Raw genomic sequence first — 17,629 nt, forward strand, 5'->3', positions numbered from 1 at the left:
TGTACACAACAGCCATCTGTCTGATGGAGCATAGATCTGATTCATCTGTAAAGGCGCCTGTCGCCACTAAGTACACGTCCAGATGCGGTACTGATGTGCCAGTTCCAGCCTTCATCACCGATGAACAGGAGTCAGCATGGGTCAATGAACCGGACACCTTTTGCAGCGATCCATGCACAGCAATGTTCGCTGAACAGTCATTGAGGACACATTGTTGTAGCTCCTTTGTTCATCTTGGTGGTCAGATGGTCGACAGTAGCACATCTGCAGCCGTCGTTCACCCTGTAATATACAGGGTGTTACAAAAAGGTACGGTCAAACTTTCAGGAAACATTCCTCACACACAAAGAAAGAAAATATGTTATGTGGACATGTGTCTGGAAACGCCTACTTTCCATGTTAGAGCTCATTTTATTACTTCTCTTCAAATCACATTAATCATGGAATGGAAACACACAGCAATAGACTGTACCAGCGTGACTTCAAACACTTTGTTACAGGAAATGTTCAAAATGTCCTCCGTTAGCGAGGATACATGCATCCACCCTCCGTCGCATGGAATCCCTGATGCGCTGATGCAGCCCTGGAGAATGGCGTATTGTATCACAGCCGTCCACAATACGAGCACGAAGTCTCTACATTTGGTACCGGGGTTGCGTAGACAAGAGCTTTCAAATGCCCCCATAAATGAAAGTCAAGAGGGTTGAGGTCAGGAGAGCGTGGAGGTCATGGAATTGGTCCGCCTCTACCAATCCATCGGTCACCGAATCTGTTGTTGAGAAGCGTACGAACACTTCGACTGAAATGTGCAGGAGCTCCATTGTGCATGAACCACATGTTGTGTCGTACTTGTAATGGCACATGTTCTAGCAGCACAGGTAGAGTATCCCGTATGAAATCCAGGCGGTGAATCGAGGAAGTACAGTACATACTGAAGAAACTAAAATGAGCTCTAACATGGAAATTAAGCGTTTCCGCACACATGTCCACAGAACATCTTTTCTTTATTTGTGTGTGAGGAATGTTTCCTGAAAGTTTGACCGTACCTTTTTGTAACACCCTGTATAGTCCGTGGTGCACCAAATTTGCTTCAGGACCAGTTTTAGATGGTTCAATTTAGCCATGCACAGTATCTTTAACCATGATAGCAGATGAGCAACTTATAAACATTGCTGTTTTGGTAATGCTTCCACCCTTGGCCTGAAAGTCAATGAAGATGTTCTTTTGGATGTGAAATACATCACTCTGCTTTCACATTACAGTAGTGACTGGATTGTTTTGTATGTCCCCACCTGACGTGGTTTATGTAGATTCCGGTGCTTGTGCTGCAACATACTGTCTGTGGACCATCACGATAACAAGGCTGTGATCATATTAATGTGACTGGACCATGTACTAGGTGACATCTATTGAACTATGTGAAATAAAATCATCATAACTTCTGAATAGTGTGCATTAGAACATTCAAACTGCACTGTTGGTCACAAGGCATGATGGGAATTAGTATGGTTTGGTTTAGCAACGGAGCCCACATTTGGATGGGTACGTCAGTAATCAAAATCGGAGCATTTGGGTGACTGAGAATCCGCATTTCGCGACCGAGAAGTCACTTCATGATCAACAGGTGACTGTGTGCTGTGTAATGTTCAGTCATGGAATAATTGGTGAGATATTTATTGATGGCACAGTGATTACCGAATGGTATGTGAAGGTTTTGGAAGATGATTTCATCCCTATTATCCAAAGTGACCCTGATTTCGACAAGATGTCGTTCATGCAAGACGGAGCTCGACTCCATCAAAGCAGGAGAGTGATGTTCTGGAGGAGCGCTTTGGAGACCGCTTTCTGGCTCTGGGGTAACCAGAGGCCACTGGCATAGGTCTCTATTGGCCGCCATATTCTCCAGATCTGAACACATGAGACTCCTTTTTGTGGGGCTATATTAAATATAAGGTGAGCAGCAATAAGTCCAAAACCACTGCTGAGCTGAAAACAGCCGTTCAGGAGGTCATGTACGAGGGTTATTCCAAAAGTAAGGTCCGATCGGTCGCGAAATGGAAACGACTATGAAAATCCGATAAAGCTTTGCACAGATGTGTTGGGTAGTGTCTCTAGTATAACCCCAGTTAGCATCACGTCGCTCTTCTCATTTCTGAGCTCGCAGTGAGTGCGTAAAGATGTCTAGAAAATAGTGTCTGCCGCCAAGTACGAGGGCCTGGTGAGAAATTTCGCCTGAAGCTATGCAGCCAACATTACATAACTGTCGTGCTGTTTCGTCTTCACGACAATTCTCAGCCGCATTCTGCAGGGGCAATGAAGATGCTCCTGCATCGTTTTCAAATGGAAATGTTAGATTACCCACAATACAGTCCACAATTGTCTCCCCCTGAGTTTCATCTCTGGTCACATGAACCGCTGTCTTTGAAGACAACATTTTGACACAGACAACGAGGTGTAGGCCAGCGTGGAGAATTGGCGGAAAGCACTGGCGGCTGCCTTCTATGATGAGGCTATTGAAAAGTTGGTACAACGCTATGACAAAAGTCTAAGTCAGAACGGCGACTGCGTAGAGAAGTAGCTGAAAGGTGTAGCTAATTGTTACAAGTAAAACATTTCTGATGTTCACTGTGGTTTCAATTTGGCAATCAATCGGACCTTACTTTTGGAATAACCCTCGTAGATTTCGCTATTCATCTGCGCCACATCATCGCCAATTTATTTTATTTCATTTACACGTCAAGTTCCGTGCGTCCAAACTGAGGAGCAAATCTCCAAGGTCATGGAACGTGTCAGTACATGAAATTACAACATAAAAGTAATAACAGATAATAATAAATGTTCATGAACCCGAAAAAAGTCAGTCCATAAATTTAAGTAAACGCAATCAACAATACAGTAAGAATCAGCTTAAGTTTTCAAGGAACTCCTCGACAGAATAGAAGGAGTGACCAATGAGGAAACTCTTCAGTTTCGATTTGAAAGCGCGTGGATTACTGCTAAGATTTTTGAATTCAAGTGGTAGTTTATTGAAAATGGATGCAGTAGTGTACTGCACACCTTTTTGCACAAGAGTTAAGGAAATCCAATCCAAATGCAGATTTGATTTCTGCCGAGTATTAACCGAGTGAAAGCTGCTTATTCTTGGGAATAAGCTAATATTGGTAGCAAAAAACGACAGTAAGGACTATATATATTGAGAGGTCAATGTCAAAATACCCAGAATCGTGAACAGAGATCGACAAGAGGTTCGTGAACTTACACCACTTACTGCCCGAACCGCCCGTTTCTGAGCCAAAAATATCCTTTCAGAATGGGAAGAGTTACCCCAGAATATAATACCATACGACATAAGCGAATGAAAATAAGCAAAGTAGACTAATTTTCGTCTTGAACGATCACTCACTTCTGATATTGTTCGAATAGTAAAAATATTTTAGAGTTACCCGTAATACTAGAGGGCATATCATTTATATAAACAAGGAACAGGAGTGGCCCCAACACTGATCCCTGGGGCACCCCCCACTTGACAGTACCCCACTCAGACCCCACATCACAGCCGTTATCAACATTGTGAATAATGACCTTTTGCTGCCTATTCCTAAAGTAAGAGGTGAACCAATTGTGAGCTACTCCCCGTATTTCGTAATGGTCCAACTTCTGGAGCAATGATGACAGGCATAGCAAACATGTCATAACCTAAATCCGAATATCTGTAGTGACGTTTATAAGTTGAATAAAGTGTGTGCACGCCTTAGTTTGTAACTAATTTACATTGTTTTTTTTCATATAGTTCAATAATTGTCACCCTGTACCACCACAACAGGCATGCATTAGCAACCCCAGCTATGGAATATGTTGTTCCAGAGTATGGTATTACTTTTATACAATGAAGGCTTTCATGACCGGATGGTATTGTTGTTGATGATTCTTCGGGGTTATATGGCTGTGGTCCATGGAATTCTTCTATTCCCAACCTTTCGTCCAATACTACGTTGGACATCCTCAGGGGTACGGCTGGTCCTGCTGAGTCCTGCCGACTGTCGGCAGGACTCAGCAGGACCAGCCGTACCCCTGAGGATGTCCAACGTAGTATTGGACGAAAGGTTGGGAATAGAAGAATTCCATGGACCACAGCCATATAACCCCGAAGAATCATCAACAACATGGTATTACTTTGTTTGTGTGAAATTTCTTACTGTCACCACCTCATGCATTCCACAGGTACACTTGGACATATTTGATCTGTCATGCGAATGAAATGGTCTAAAGAGCAGAGACACGAGTGGTAGCTCACCGGGCAGGCAGCTGTAGAGGAGGACGGTGGCGAGCAGGAAGATGGCGCCCAGTCCGAACAGCAGCCCGTAGAGCAGGCCGCGCTGGCGGTTGGGCTTCCAGGAGACGGACCTGTCGCTGCAGTAGAGCAGCTGACCGCGGCCGCCGTGGCCCGCCGCGTCTGCGCAGTAGCGCTCCAGGGGCTGCGCCAGAGCCACGCCCCCTACCAGCGCACTGCCGTTGGCCAGCAACTGCCACGACTGCCCCTCGTACGTCTCCGAGATGTGCTCACCCTTCTCGCACTGCGGACAACAACCAGCACCGTCAAAACTCAGCACCATCTCTTCTCAGGACGGGCGTCATTCCCAAGGCCGGGTCTAGTGAAGCACGGGATACAACCCGTCGACTTTGAACAATGAAGTCAGAATTTCCCAGAGATCATTTATTACACAAATGTAACAGCTGACAAGAGTGTTCAGAAACAAAGAGATAAGAAAGATAAAAAATATGGTTGGCATATATCAAGGCAAGTAATATTCCCCCATTAAGGATATCGCGTGTTTGTATCGTATTATTTCTGTGGCAAATGAAGGAGAAAAAATGGATGGAAATATTGGTAGTATAGAATACCTTTGGTAGTGTAGGTAGTATAGAATAGCTTTGTGAGATGAAGTAGTGAAAGCAGCAGAGGATCAAGTAGGTAAAAAGACGAGGGCTAGTAGAAACCCTTGGGTAACAGAAGAAATTTTGAATTTAACTGATGAAAGGAGAAAATGTAAAAATGCAGTAAATGAAGCAGGCAGAAAGGAATACAAACGTCTCAAAAGTGAGATCGACAGGAAGTGCAAAATGGCTAAGCAGGGATGGCTTGAGGACAAATGTAAGGATGTAGAGGCTTATCTCACGAGGGGTAAGATCGATACTGCCTACAGGAAAATTAAAGAGACCTTTGAAGAACAGAGAACCACTTGTATGAATATCAAGAGCTCAGATGCAAACCCAGTTCTAAGCAAAGAAAGGAAAGCAGAAAGGTGGAAGGAGTATATAGAGGGTCTACACAAGGGCGATGTACTTGAGAACAATATTATGGAATTGGAAGAGGATGTAGATGAAGATGAAATGGGAGATACGATACTGCGTGAAGAGTTTGACAGAGCACTGAAAGACCTGAGTCGAAACAAAGCCTCGGGAGTAGACAGCATTCCATTAGAACTACTGACGGTCTTGGGAGAACCAGTCCTGACAAAACTCTACCATCTGGAGAGAAAGATGTATGAGACAGGCGAAATACCGTCAGACTTCAAGAAGGACATAATAATTCCAATCCCAAAGAAAGCAGGTGTTGACAGATGTGAAAATTACTGAACAATCAGTTTAATAAGTCACGTATGCAAAATACTAACGCGAATTCTTTACAGACGAATGGAAAAACTGGTAGCAGCCCACCTCGGGGAAGATTAGTTTGGATTCCGTAGAAATATTGGAACACGTGAGGCAATATTGACCCTACGACATCTTAGAAGCTAGATTAAAGAAAGGCAAACCTACATTTGTAGACTTAGAGAAAGCTTTTGACAATGTTGACTGGAATACTCTCTTTCAAACTCTGAAAGTGGCAGGGGTAAAATACAGGGAGCGAAAGGCTACTTACAATTTGTACAGAAAGCAGATGGCAGTTATAAGAGTAGAGGGACATGAAAGGGAAGCAGTGGTTGAGAAGGTAGTGAGACAGGGTTGTAGCGTCTCCCCGATGTTATTCAATCTGTATATTGAGCAAGAGTGAAGGAAACAAAAGAAAAATTCGGAGTAGGAATTAAAATCCATGGAGAAGAAATAAAAACTTTGAGGTTCGCCGACGATATTGTAATTCTGTCAGAGGCAGCAAAGGACTTAGAAGAACAGTTGAACGGAATGGATAGCGTCTTGAAAGGAGGATAATGGAATGTAGTCGAATTAAGTCGGGTGATGCTGCGGGAATTAGATTAGTAAATGAGACACTTAAAGTCGTAAAGGAGTTTTGGTATTTGGGGAGCAAAGTAACTGATGATGGTCGAAGTAGAGAGGATATAAAATGTAGACTGGCAATGGCAAGGAAAGCGTTTCTGAAGGAGAGAAATTTGTTAACATCGAGTATAGATTTAAGTGTCAGGAAGTCGTTACTGCAAGTATTTGTACGGAGTGTAGCCATTTTTAGGAAGTGAAACATGGACGATAACTAGTTTGGACAAGAAGAGATTAGAAGCTGTCGAAATGTGGTGTTACAGAAGAATGCTGAAGATTAGATGGGTAGATCATATAACTAATGAGGAGGTATTGAATAGGATTGGGGAGAAGTTTGTGGCACAACTTGACTAGAAGAAGGGATCGGTTGGTAGGACATGTTCTGAGGCATCAAGGGATCACAAATGTAGTATTGGAGGGCAGCGTGAAGCGTAAAAATCGTAGAAGGAGACCAAGAGATGAATACACTAAGCAGATACAGAAGGATGTAGGTTGCAGTAGGTACTGGGAGATGAAGAAGTTTGCACAGGATATAGCAGCATGGAAAGCTGCATCAAACCAGTCTCTGGGCTGAAGACCACAACAACAACAACAGAATACCTCACGTCACATGTATATGGGTTGTATCTCGAACCTCATTCGAACTGAATTGGTTAACTGCAGTACGGGATACAAGTTTAGCGTGCCTCGATTTCTTCGTTTTCGTTAGCATTAATATCCTGCTGTTCAGTTGAAATATACAGGTCAACTGAAGCACGGGAAACAAATTTTACATGTGTTGTTTCTTTCACCTCTGCTACCACTAATATTCTGTTCTTACGTAGATAGTAGTACTACCGATGCCAGAAGGAGCTACGTACATAATATTTGTATCTCATACTTCCGTTGACCTATATAGATGTACACTGCTAACAAAAACGTGGAAATGGACGTACGTTACATTTGCAACCTGCACCTCAGTTGAACTACGCGAAGAGGCAATGAGACGACACATATACAATTTGTATTCCGTACTTCACTATGGGGTACAGTTTCTTTTTTTTTCGTCTTCGATGCTATTTCATCACAGCAGTGACAATAGTATCCCATTATTTAGTTGAGCTATATACGAGGGCTATCCACAAAGTACATTACGTTTTGGAATTAAAAATAAATCAAGTATTGGAAAACTTTTTTAATTATATACAGATGAAAGCCACACTTAAATACTACTTTTCTACACAGTTGCCATTTAAATTAAGGCACTTATCGTAGCGATGGACGTGCTTGGAAATTCCTTCGTCGTAAAATTCGGCCGCCTGCGCCTTCAACCACGTGGTTACCTCTTCTTGAAGCTGTGCGTCGTCATCAAAACGCTGCATAGCCAACCACTTCCTCATTGCTGGGAATAAGTGGAAGTCGCTCGGTGCCAGGTCGGGACTGTGCGGCGGATGAGGAAACAACTCCCACTTAAAAGATTCGAGAACTTCACGAGTGGCATTTGCCGTGTGGGCCCGGGCGTTGTCGTGAATCAGCAAGATCTTTGAGCCCAACTTTCCCATGCGATTGTTTTGTATTGCTCTTCTCAGGTTGTGCAGAGTTTGGCAATACCTTTGAGAGTTTATTGTAGTGCCTCTTTCCAGGAAATCCACAAAAATCACACCTTTTCTGTCCCAATAGACAGTCGCCATCACCTTCCTTGCCGACATTGTCTGCATGCATTTCTTGGGTTTTTGGGGGGAATTTGTGTGCCTCCACTGCACTGACTGCAATTTTGTCTCGCAGTTCACATGCTTAACCGATGTTTCGTCACCAGTAACGATGCGATCGAGTAATGAGTCGCCATCTTTCTCGTAAGCGTCCAAAAACGTTAACGCTGCAGCCATTTGCTGATTTTTGTGAATCTCTGTCAAGTTTTTTTGGTATCCATCTTGCACAAAACCAAGCTTTTCGGTAATGATTTCGTGCAACAAGCTTCGTGAAATTTGTGGAAAACTCATAGAGAGTTCCGTTATTGTGAAATTACGGTTTTCACGGACCGCGGCATCGACTTTTTCGACAAGTTCGGCAGTCACTATGCTGGGTCTTCCACTTCACTCTTCGTCGTGAGCGTTAGTTCGGCCATTTTTAAATTTTATGACCCTTTATTGCACTCCACCTTCAGTGATTATGTTGTCCCCATACACTTCACAAAGCTGCCGATAGATTTCTATCGGTGTACAGTTTTTTGCAGTCAGAAACCTTATTACAGCACGCTCATCACACTTCGCGGCATTTTCAATTAACGCTGACATTTCAAACTGTCAGAGTAACTCAATGCAGTACAGCACGAACCTCTCACTAGCACGGCAGGATGGCGACTGAGTGGCGGAATGCCATGACACCGAGATGGCCGCGCTAGCCCCGCCCCCAACGGACACAAACGAAAACGTAGTGTACTTTGTGGATAGCCCTCGTAGCTATACACAACATTTGTATCCTGTTCTATAGGTGCCATATACTGGTTATCTCATCAATGTTACATATGTCGTTCTTTTCGAATAGGTAGTGTCAGTGTAAAGGTCAACTGAAGGACGGGATACAAATTTTAGTTGTGTCGGGCGTTTCACCGTTTAATATTTCTGGTACAGTTTCGAAAACATCGTACTGATACTAGTGCTGGGAAACGAAAGAAGAACGACAGCTGCGAAATTTCTGTTACGTACTGGAGTACACGAAACATAGGTAATGGTGTAATACAACTGTAGTAAAAGAAAAAAATGGAAAACTGAACTTACTACACGGTAACTTCTTAAAAGAACCGAAGCTCGCCTAGGAAGACATCAACAAAAATCACATACTCACATACACAACAAACAAAATATTACGAAACACACACACATTCACCCTCCGCCCATCCTAATGTGAAATTAGCTAACATATTATGAACGGTACATCGCCCAACACGTTTAACAAAACATTTAAACGGGCAATATGTTTGGAGAATACTACGCCTCTATGAATATTCGTATAAGTGACTTTGAAGTGCGGAAATCCGGCGTTTCCCCTTCCCTACATGAGATTTCACAGCTGACCAATAACCCTCTACGCTGTTTGGGCAAGCCCCTGTGGATAATGATTTGAACTCAATATTGTGATTAACTACGAGATGGTGATAACCCCTTTCCCCTAAATCGCTATATGAAGAAAAACCATCTGAAATTACAATGGAACCCTCTGCAACGTGGTCTTCAATTAAGCTGACCAAAACTTCCTTCCTTCGATTGGGAACTACTTTAAACACTACATTGTCACACTTTTGACCTCAAACTACAGCCCCCCAAATCCATAATCCCACCGGAGGTTCCCTCCTGTTGTACTTCCTTTTGCCAAATTGCGACTAGTCAGTTTCGACCATAACACCCGACACCCTCAACGGCCCCCTATTTCATGTATTCCCCTCAACTTCCCTGCAAAAAGAGTACCAAACGACTACTGTACGCTTACACACACGACATTCATGGTCACACAGCCACACAGGATATCTCAAACACCAACAGTACGTAATTTTCATAATGTCTCTCAAGTCGAGCTTAGATTTTCGAACCACTTCCCTCGTCTAATTGACCGCCACAACCGATCTTTGCTGCAGCGCCATACGAATAAGTCGTGAGTACGGCGACGAGATACACTTGCGAGCCGCTTATGTTCGCCGCACTCACGATATCGGACATACTCGGCAACGAGACCATACATTTGCAAAAAACAAATCTTGGCCAACATGTCTACGCCCATAGCCTCTCTCAAATCCAGGTTCATCGGAACAGATAAATCCATACCTATAAACGAAAATGAGATATATCCAGAATGAGATTTTCTCTCTGCAGCGGAGTGTACGCTGATATGAAACTTCCTGGCAGATTAAAACTGTGTGTCGGACCGAGATACTAAAAATTGTCCTAAAATAAGAAACTAATAGTCCAAATTACCTAAATATCACTAAGAATGAAATTAAGTACCGAATGAATTGCAAACAACCAATTATTGAAATAAATGCACACGAATAATATTTTGAGCAATATGTAGCGATCTCTTTTAAAATCACAATCAATTATTTTAATGTACAATGATAGCGCTTATCCGGAACACAGAACTGGTTTTTTTTATCTATGGCTGAAAGTGAAGGCATTATTATCTGTAGTAATGTTTGACGTCATTGGTCAAAGCCGACGGGTTGTATCCCATGCTGCACTACCCCTGAAGACGGGTTCGATGCAGCTATCCAAGAAGGTCTGTCCTGTGCAAGTCTCTTCATCTTGGCATAATTACTGCAACCTACATCCATTTTGACCTGCTTACTACACTCTAGAGTTTCCTCTGTCGCCAATCTGACAATTCCTTGTGTTGTGACTTAGCACGACAGCCAAGTCACAACGAGAGGAAGCCGAAAGGCACGCGCTTAAACTCACGCAGGCTGGCGTGAGGTCTGAAACAGGATACGTAATGAATGCTATAAAGAAAAGTACGTAGCTTCTGGAATACTTAACTTTAATCCACATTTGCAGAACATCGCTCTTGATGATACATTAATAAAATCTCAATATCAATTGAATACGGCGCCTTGCTAGGTCGTAGCAAATGTAGCTGAAGGCTATGCTAACTATCGTCTCGGCAAATGAGAGCGTATTGGTCAGTGAACTATAGCTAGCTACGTCGGCTGTACAACTGAGGCGAGTGCCAGTACGTCTCTCTAGACCTGCCGTGTGGTGGCGCTCGGTCTGCTATCACTGACAGTGGCGACACGCGGGTCCGGCGTATACTAATGGACCGCGGCCGATTTAAAGGCTACCACCTAGCAAGTGTGGTGTCTGGCGGTGACACCACACCTTGATTCCTCAGGACATGTAGTATAGACTGATCCTTCGCTCAGTCAAGACTACCGATCCACTCCTCTTCGCACAGGGAGCACTACCCACTGCCACATGACTTGTCTGGCGTAGCGGTAATCCGAAATACTATACATCTACATCTACATTTATACTCCGCAAGCCACCCAACGGTGTGTGGCGGAGGGCACTTTACGTGCCACTGTCATTACCTCCCTTTCCTGTTCCAGTCGCGTATGGTTCGCGGGAAGAACGACTGTCTGAAAGCCTCCGTGCGCGCTCTAATCTCTCTAATTTTACATTCGTGATCTCCTCGGGAGGTATAAGTAGGGGGAAGCAATATATTCAATACCTCATCCAGAAACGCACCCTCTCGAAAACTGGCGAGCAAGCTACACCGCGATGCAGAGCGCCTCTCTTGCAGAGTCTGCCACTTGAGTTTGTTAAACATCTCCGTAACGTTATCACGGTTACCAAATAACCCTGTGACGAAACGCGCCGCTCTTCTTTGGATCTTCTCTACCTCCTCCGTCAACCCGATCTGGTACGGATCCCACACTGATGAGCAACACTCAAGTATAGGTCGAACGAGTGTTTTGTAAGCTACCTCCTTTGTTGATGGACTACATTTTCTAAGGACTCTCCCAATGAATCTCAACCTGGTACCCGCCTTACCAACAATTAATTTTATATGATCATTCCACTTCAAATCGTTCCGCAAGCATACTCCCAGATATTTTACAGAAGTAACTGCTACCAGTGTTTGTTCCGCTATCATATAATCATACAATACTATACAGTTTGATTCAACTACCCCTCTGCAGTTTTATGCAAACGGCACAACATATGAATCAGCAACGGTATCCAGACAGGCGACAACCATGTTATCGCTGTAAGTTCCCCCTCAGAGAGTTCGTTGACAGTTGGCAAATAGAATCATGCTGTAAAAATCCAAGTGAGAATTGACCATGGGTTACGATTTTTTATTTGACCAAGGTATACCTTACTTATCCAAATGTCTTTAGTCTTTGTTTGTGTAATTAGCAGTGTCATAGAAGTCATACAAGTTTTGAATGTCTCTGTAGGTTTATTACATTTATTGTACTTAATCATTTGTAAGTGGTACAAGAATGTAGACTTATGAACAACTACACGGTATATAACCCAATGAAAAAGTTAAAACACGGGAATATTCTGCTGCCCTGCCGATGTCATTTTACGCAACCTCATATGACAGAACAATATTGTTGACCAGTTCGCCGTGGAGATGCGAGGAACATTTTCAAAAAGTTAGAGAATAACTGTGTAGTGTATGGAGACATCTTAGACCTACTATACAAATTTTGTTTGTGAAAATACTTTAGCACATTAACGCGGCGAGTCATATAGTAATGTCTTCATTAGGTTATATACCGGGAAGCTGTTACTTTCATGCTTCCCATTTTGATATTTCCTGTTAATTTCGTTGTTCCTAATGATGAAACACATTGTATAAGGCAACGATTCTGAATCATTTCGGAAAGATTAAGTACTATAAACGAAATAGACTCGCAGAGACATCCAAAACCTATATGATTACATCGCTAATCACACAAAAAAAGATTGGAGACAGATGGATAACTACGGCAAAAATGAGGTATATCTTCGTCCAGAAATTGCTGTGTAACTCATGGCCAATCATCACTTGCTTTATTTTCAGTATGATTCTGTTTGCAAGCAATCACCCAAACCTCTAAGATGGAACATATTTCGATTATGTGGCTGTCGCCTTTCTGGATGCCTTTCCTGATCTATACATAGCGCAGGTTGCATAAAAAGACAACGGTAGGGGCATCTCAGTCACACTGCATAAATACAAGTCATTGTTCGAGGATGTCATCAAAAATTCTGCAAGATTCTCCTTCAAATTTTTACAGAATACTCCAATAAAAATTCAGACATAAACTGGCTATACATTTTTTTTAACAATGCTGTACTGGTTTTCGGGTAAAGACCGACTGCGAGAAGGAAAACACTACAATAACAGGTTACTTAAACCATTAGACAAGTTGTTTCTCGCCTATATAGTCCGTCTTCTCATATACAATTTTTAACGAAAATTGTATATGCGAATACGTGTTGCCTTTTTTTGTTTCTCGCAGCCTGACGAGTTGTATTTATAGTTCATTGACTTACGATCAGAGTAGTACTACGAAATCGAAATCGTCTGAAACTTCGTAATCCTAAACATTTACAGATTAAAATTATGTTAAATAGCTGGCATTGAATCTACTATTCTCACAGGTCCAACAGCAAGAGGTCTGTCATACCCTGTATAGCAGTCATTCCAATCGATTTACCAAATGGTTCAAATGGCTCTGAGCACTATGGGACTTCTGAGGTCATCAGTCCCCTTGAACTTAGAGCCACTTAAACCTAACTAACCTAAGGACATCACACACATCCATGCCCGAGGCAGGATTCGAGCCTGCGACCGTAGCGGTCGCGCGGTTCCAGACTGAAGTGCCTAGAACCGCTCGGCCACAGCGGCCTGCACCGATTTACCCATTCATTTTAAGTGACTTCAGTTCCCAATCAAGATACTGATGGCTATAACAAGAAACAAGGCTTAAACGAGAGGAGGAAGGAGGAGATGGACAGAGAGAGGGGAGGAGGAAGGAGAGAGATAGGAGAAGGAGGAGAAGATGGACAGAGAGAGGTGGAGGAGAAGGAGAAGTTGGAGAAAGAGGAGAAATGAGGAGACCCACAATGAGAGAACGGAGGAACATAGGACGTATATCCGATTCCCATACATTCACTATAAGTCAAAATAAAACGACGCAGCGCAAAGAAATTATCCGACTGGGTCAGATATCGATAGATGTGATGAACATGGATAGGCAAATACATGAGAACAGTTTCAAAAAACTGTATCATTTATTTTAGAAATGGAAATGAGCGTTTGGCGTCATTTGCCGGGAGGCACCTTACGGGGCAGGTTCGGCCACCTTGGTGCAGGTCTTATAACATTCGACGCCACATTGGGCGACCTGCGCGCCGGATGGGGATGAAATCATGATGAAGACAACACAATATCCAGTCCCTGAGCGGAGAAAATCCCCGACCCAGCCGGGAATAGTACCCGGGTCCCTTAGGACGGCAGTCCGTCACACTGACCATTCAGCTATCGGGGCGGACATTTATGTTAGAGAAAGTGATTCACAAATTGAGCAAGTCTATAATGCATTGGTCCATCTCTGTTCCTTATACAAGTAGTTATTAGGCTTGTAATTGATTGATAGAGTTGTTGGATGTCCTCCTGAAGGATATCGTGTCAAATTCCGTCCAACTGGTGCGTTAAGTCGTCATAATCCCGAGACGATTGTGGAGGTCCCTGACCAGAATGCTCCAAACGTTCTCAATTGGGTAGAAGTCTTGCGACCTTGCCGGTCGAAGTAGGGTCAGGTAAGCATGAAGACAAGCGGTAGGAACTCTTGCTGTGTGTGAGCGGGCATTATCTTGTTGAAATATAAGCCCACGATGGCTTTCCATGAAGGACAGCAAATGGGGCGCAGAATATCGTCGACGTACCGCTGCGCTGTAAAGGTGCAGCGGATGACAACCAAAGGAGTTATGCTATGAAAAGATATGGCACCGCAGCTCATTGCTCCTGGGTGTCGGGCCGTATGGCAGGCGAGTCACACTGCTACCTCACCGCTATCCAGGGCTTCTCCAGCAACGTCTTCAGGCCGTAATCTCATTGATTGGAGTATAAATGTTTACAGTGATGAGTCCCGCGTCGAACTGATCTCTGAAGATCAAAGAAGATGTGTGTGGAAGACGCCCCGGACAGCGTTGGGACACCAAGCGGACTGTCGTTCACCATACGGTCCGACAATCAGGGTGATTGTCTGGGGTGCAATTTATTTTTATAGCAGGACCCCTGTTGTTGTTTTCCGCGACTCAGTTACAGCACAACGAAACGTCGACGATATTCTACGCCCTGTTTTGTTGCCATTTCAGCAAGATAATGCCCGCTCGCACACAGCGAACGCATCTACGGCTTGTCTTCATGCATGCCAAACACCACCTTGTCCAGCAGGGTCGTGGGTTCTCTCGCCATTTGAGAACGTTTCGAGCATTTTGGGCAGGGCCGTCCAATCATCTCCGGATTTTGATAATCTAATGCGTCAATTGGACAAAATTTGGGAGTAAATCCCTCAGCAGGACATCCAACAACTCCGTCAATCAATAGCAAGCCGAATAACTGTTTGCATTAGTGGCGAAGGTGGTCCAACGCGTTACTGACTTGCTCTATTTGTAAAACTCTTTCTGCGAACCATTGCCGGGTTCGCTAGTAAATTACACACAGAAATCTTTCTTATGAATCATTCTGTCTGTTAGTGAAAAGGGCATCAAAATCCCTACAGTTTCCTCAGCTTAGCTTCCGCATACATAGACAGAAAAACAAATGGTTCAAATGGCTCTGAGCACTATGGGACTTAACATCTGAGGTCATCAGTTCATTAGAATTTAAAACTGCTTAAACCTAACTAACCTAAGGACATCACACACATCCATGCCCGAAGCAGGATTCGAACTTGAGACCGTAGCAGTCGCGCGGTTCCGGAATGAAGCGCCTAGAACCACTCGGCCACCACGGCCAGAGACAGAAAAACGCGGGGGGAGTGGGGACTTTAATTTATGGTATATATAGGTATAGTTACTCCAAAAAGTATTCGTCTAATACACGAGTTGTTATTTAAGAATCTATAGATAGTGGAAAATTGTCAGAATGAAGTACAGCAGGGGCTTGGATTTATTTATTAATCAGTGAAAATTATAATACAATAAAGAAACGAGATTTGTATTCATATAAACATAGTTAAACATTCAAAAGTAAAGGCAGCCAGTTTAGGATGCAAAGCAAGTATTTGTCCACAATGCTGAAAATGGCACTCTGAAAATAGTAGGCCGTCCTGCCCTCTTTACAATCTCTTGCATTTTCCTTGGCATGGTTTTCACCAGAGAATCTGTTGTTCGCTCCATAATTTTACGCCATTCCTCTAGTACAGCGTTCTTTAGATCATTTCTACTGGATATCGGATGACTTCTCACAGTTTTGTCGAGTACATCCCACAAATTGTCTACTGGATTAATGTTTGAGGGTTGTGATGGTGTCGGCTTCCAGCGGTGGGTATTATGCAGCAACCAGAGTGAGTTGCATGCTAAATCGTAATAATGGAGAACGAGCCATTTTAAATTCAAATTGCAAATTAGTTTGCAAATATGGCTGCATGCTGAACATTTTATACAGGGAGAATATTGATAACGCTGACAAACAGCAGTGACGTATTCCTGACTGGAAATTGAGGAAAAAAGGACCTACGAATATGTGTTCGGAAACGCATCGTTGCCATTTTAGATGCCGCTGGAGAATGACAGTTCCTCTGACCACGTGCCGTGTGGCCCTTGTGTGTTGTAGACTGTGTGACTCACGCGGCTTACAGTAGCAGCAGAGTGGTCGGCGGATTGTGCGTACACCAGACTTGGAGGTCTAGGTTCTACAAGATATTGAGACGAACCATAGTACAAGCTCTAGGCAAGTGGCCTAGCAACATGGTGTAAGCCAAAGTATGTTCATGTGTATCGTGCATGACAACCTCTAAAATCCCTACCATTTGCAATACCATGGAGGCCAGTCCGATCTTCTGTTGAGACGTGGATGTGATGCAGCACTGTAATGTTTTCCGGGACGATTCGTTGTCGTTGCAAGCACACCGTCCATTTCCGGACATATGTTCATGGAACCTTTTTTCCTCTATTTCCAGTTTGTCGGTTTTATTAACGTTTATCCAGGAGTAATTCCTGCCCCTACCTTTTATAACTTTCAAAAGAAATAGAAATTATTCTACGGAATAGAAGGTTCTTTTCAAATTTTACTTTCCGGTCTGTCAGACAGTTTATATCGCTGGGTAAGTTACGAAAAATTTTTGTTACCGCACTACACACCTCTTTTTGCTCTAAAGAAGACGTTAAAGTGGAGTAATGAATGTAATTTTTTCTTCTGGTATTGTAATTATTTACGTAATTGTCCCTTTTGAACTGTAATGGATTCTTTATACAACAAGTTTCGTGAGAGGATAAATATACTGTGCAGCAGCAGCCAGATCGCCCAACGTCTTAAGCGGATGTCTACAAAATGATCGTGGGTGAGCACCACTTGTTATCCTTACAGCACGTTTTTGAGGAACGAGGACTTTATTTCTTAAAGATGAGTTACCCAAGAACATTATTCTATATGACATTACTGAACGAAAACACTCAAAACATATCAATTTACTGATTTGTCTCCCTCCAAAATTTGCAATGATACTAAGTGCAAATGTGGCTGAACTGAGTCTATTTCAGAAATTTCAAAATGTGCTATGTCCAGTTCAAATTCTCGTGAATATGGACACCTTAAAATTTTGAAGTTTACATCCTATTTATAACTTCCTCAAAATGTGTCACACTTATCACTGGTTTAGTAC

General features: G+C 43.1%; 1 protein-coding gene across 2 annotated transcripts in view; it reads right to left on the reverse strand.

The window, feature by feature from the left end:
• The window catches only part of LOC124545051 (probable G-protein coupled receptor Mth-like 1), a 399,074-nt gene that overhangs the window by 252,836 nt on the left and 128,609 nt on the right, over nt 1-17,629 (reverse strand). For both annotated transcript variants that reach the window (XM_047123840.1, XM_047123839.1), the window contains exon 4: nt 4,295-4,574. In XM_047123840.1, the coding sequence (XP_046979796.1) occupies nt 4,295-4,574 (280 nt within the window). The remainder of the gene's footprint in view (nt 1-4,294; nt 4,575-17,629) is intronic.

The sequence above is a fragment of the Schistocerca americana genome, chromosome 8 (assembly GCF_021461395.2).
Source record: "Schistocerca americana isolate TAMUIC-IGC-003095 chromosome 8, iqSchAmer2.1, whole genome shotgun sequence".
Taxonomy (NCBI): Eukaryota; Metazoa; Arthropoda; class Insecta; order Orthoptera; family Acrididae; genus Schistocerca; species Schistocerca americana.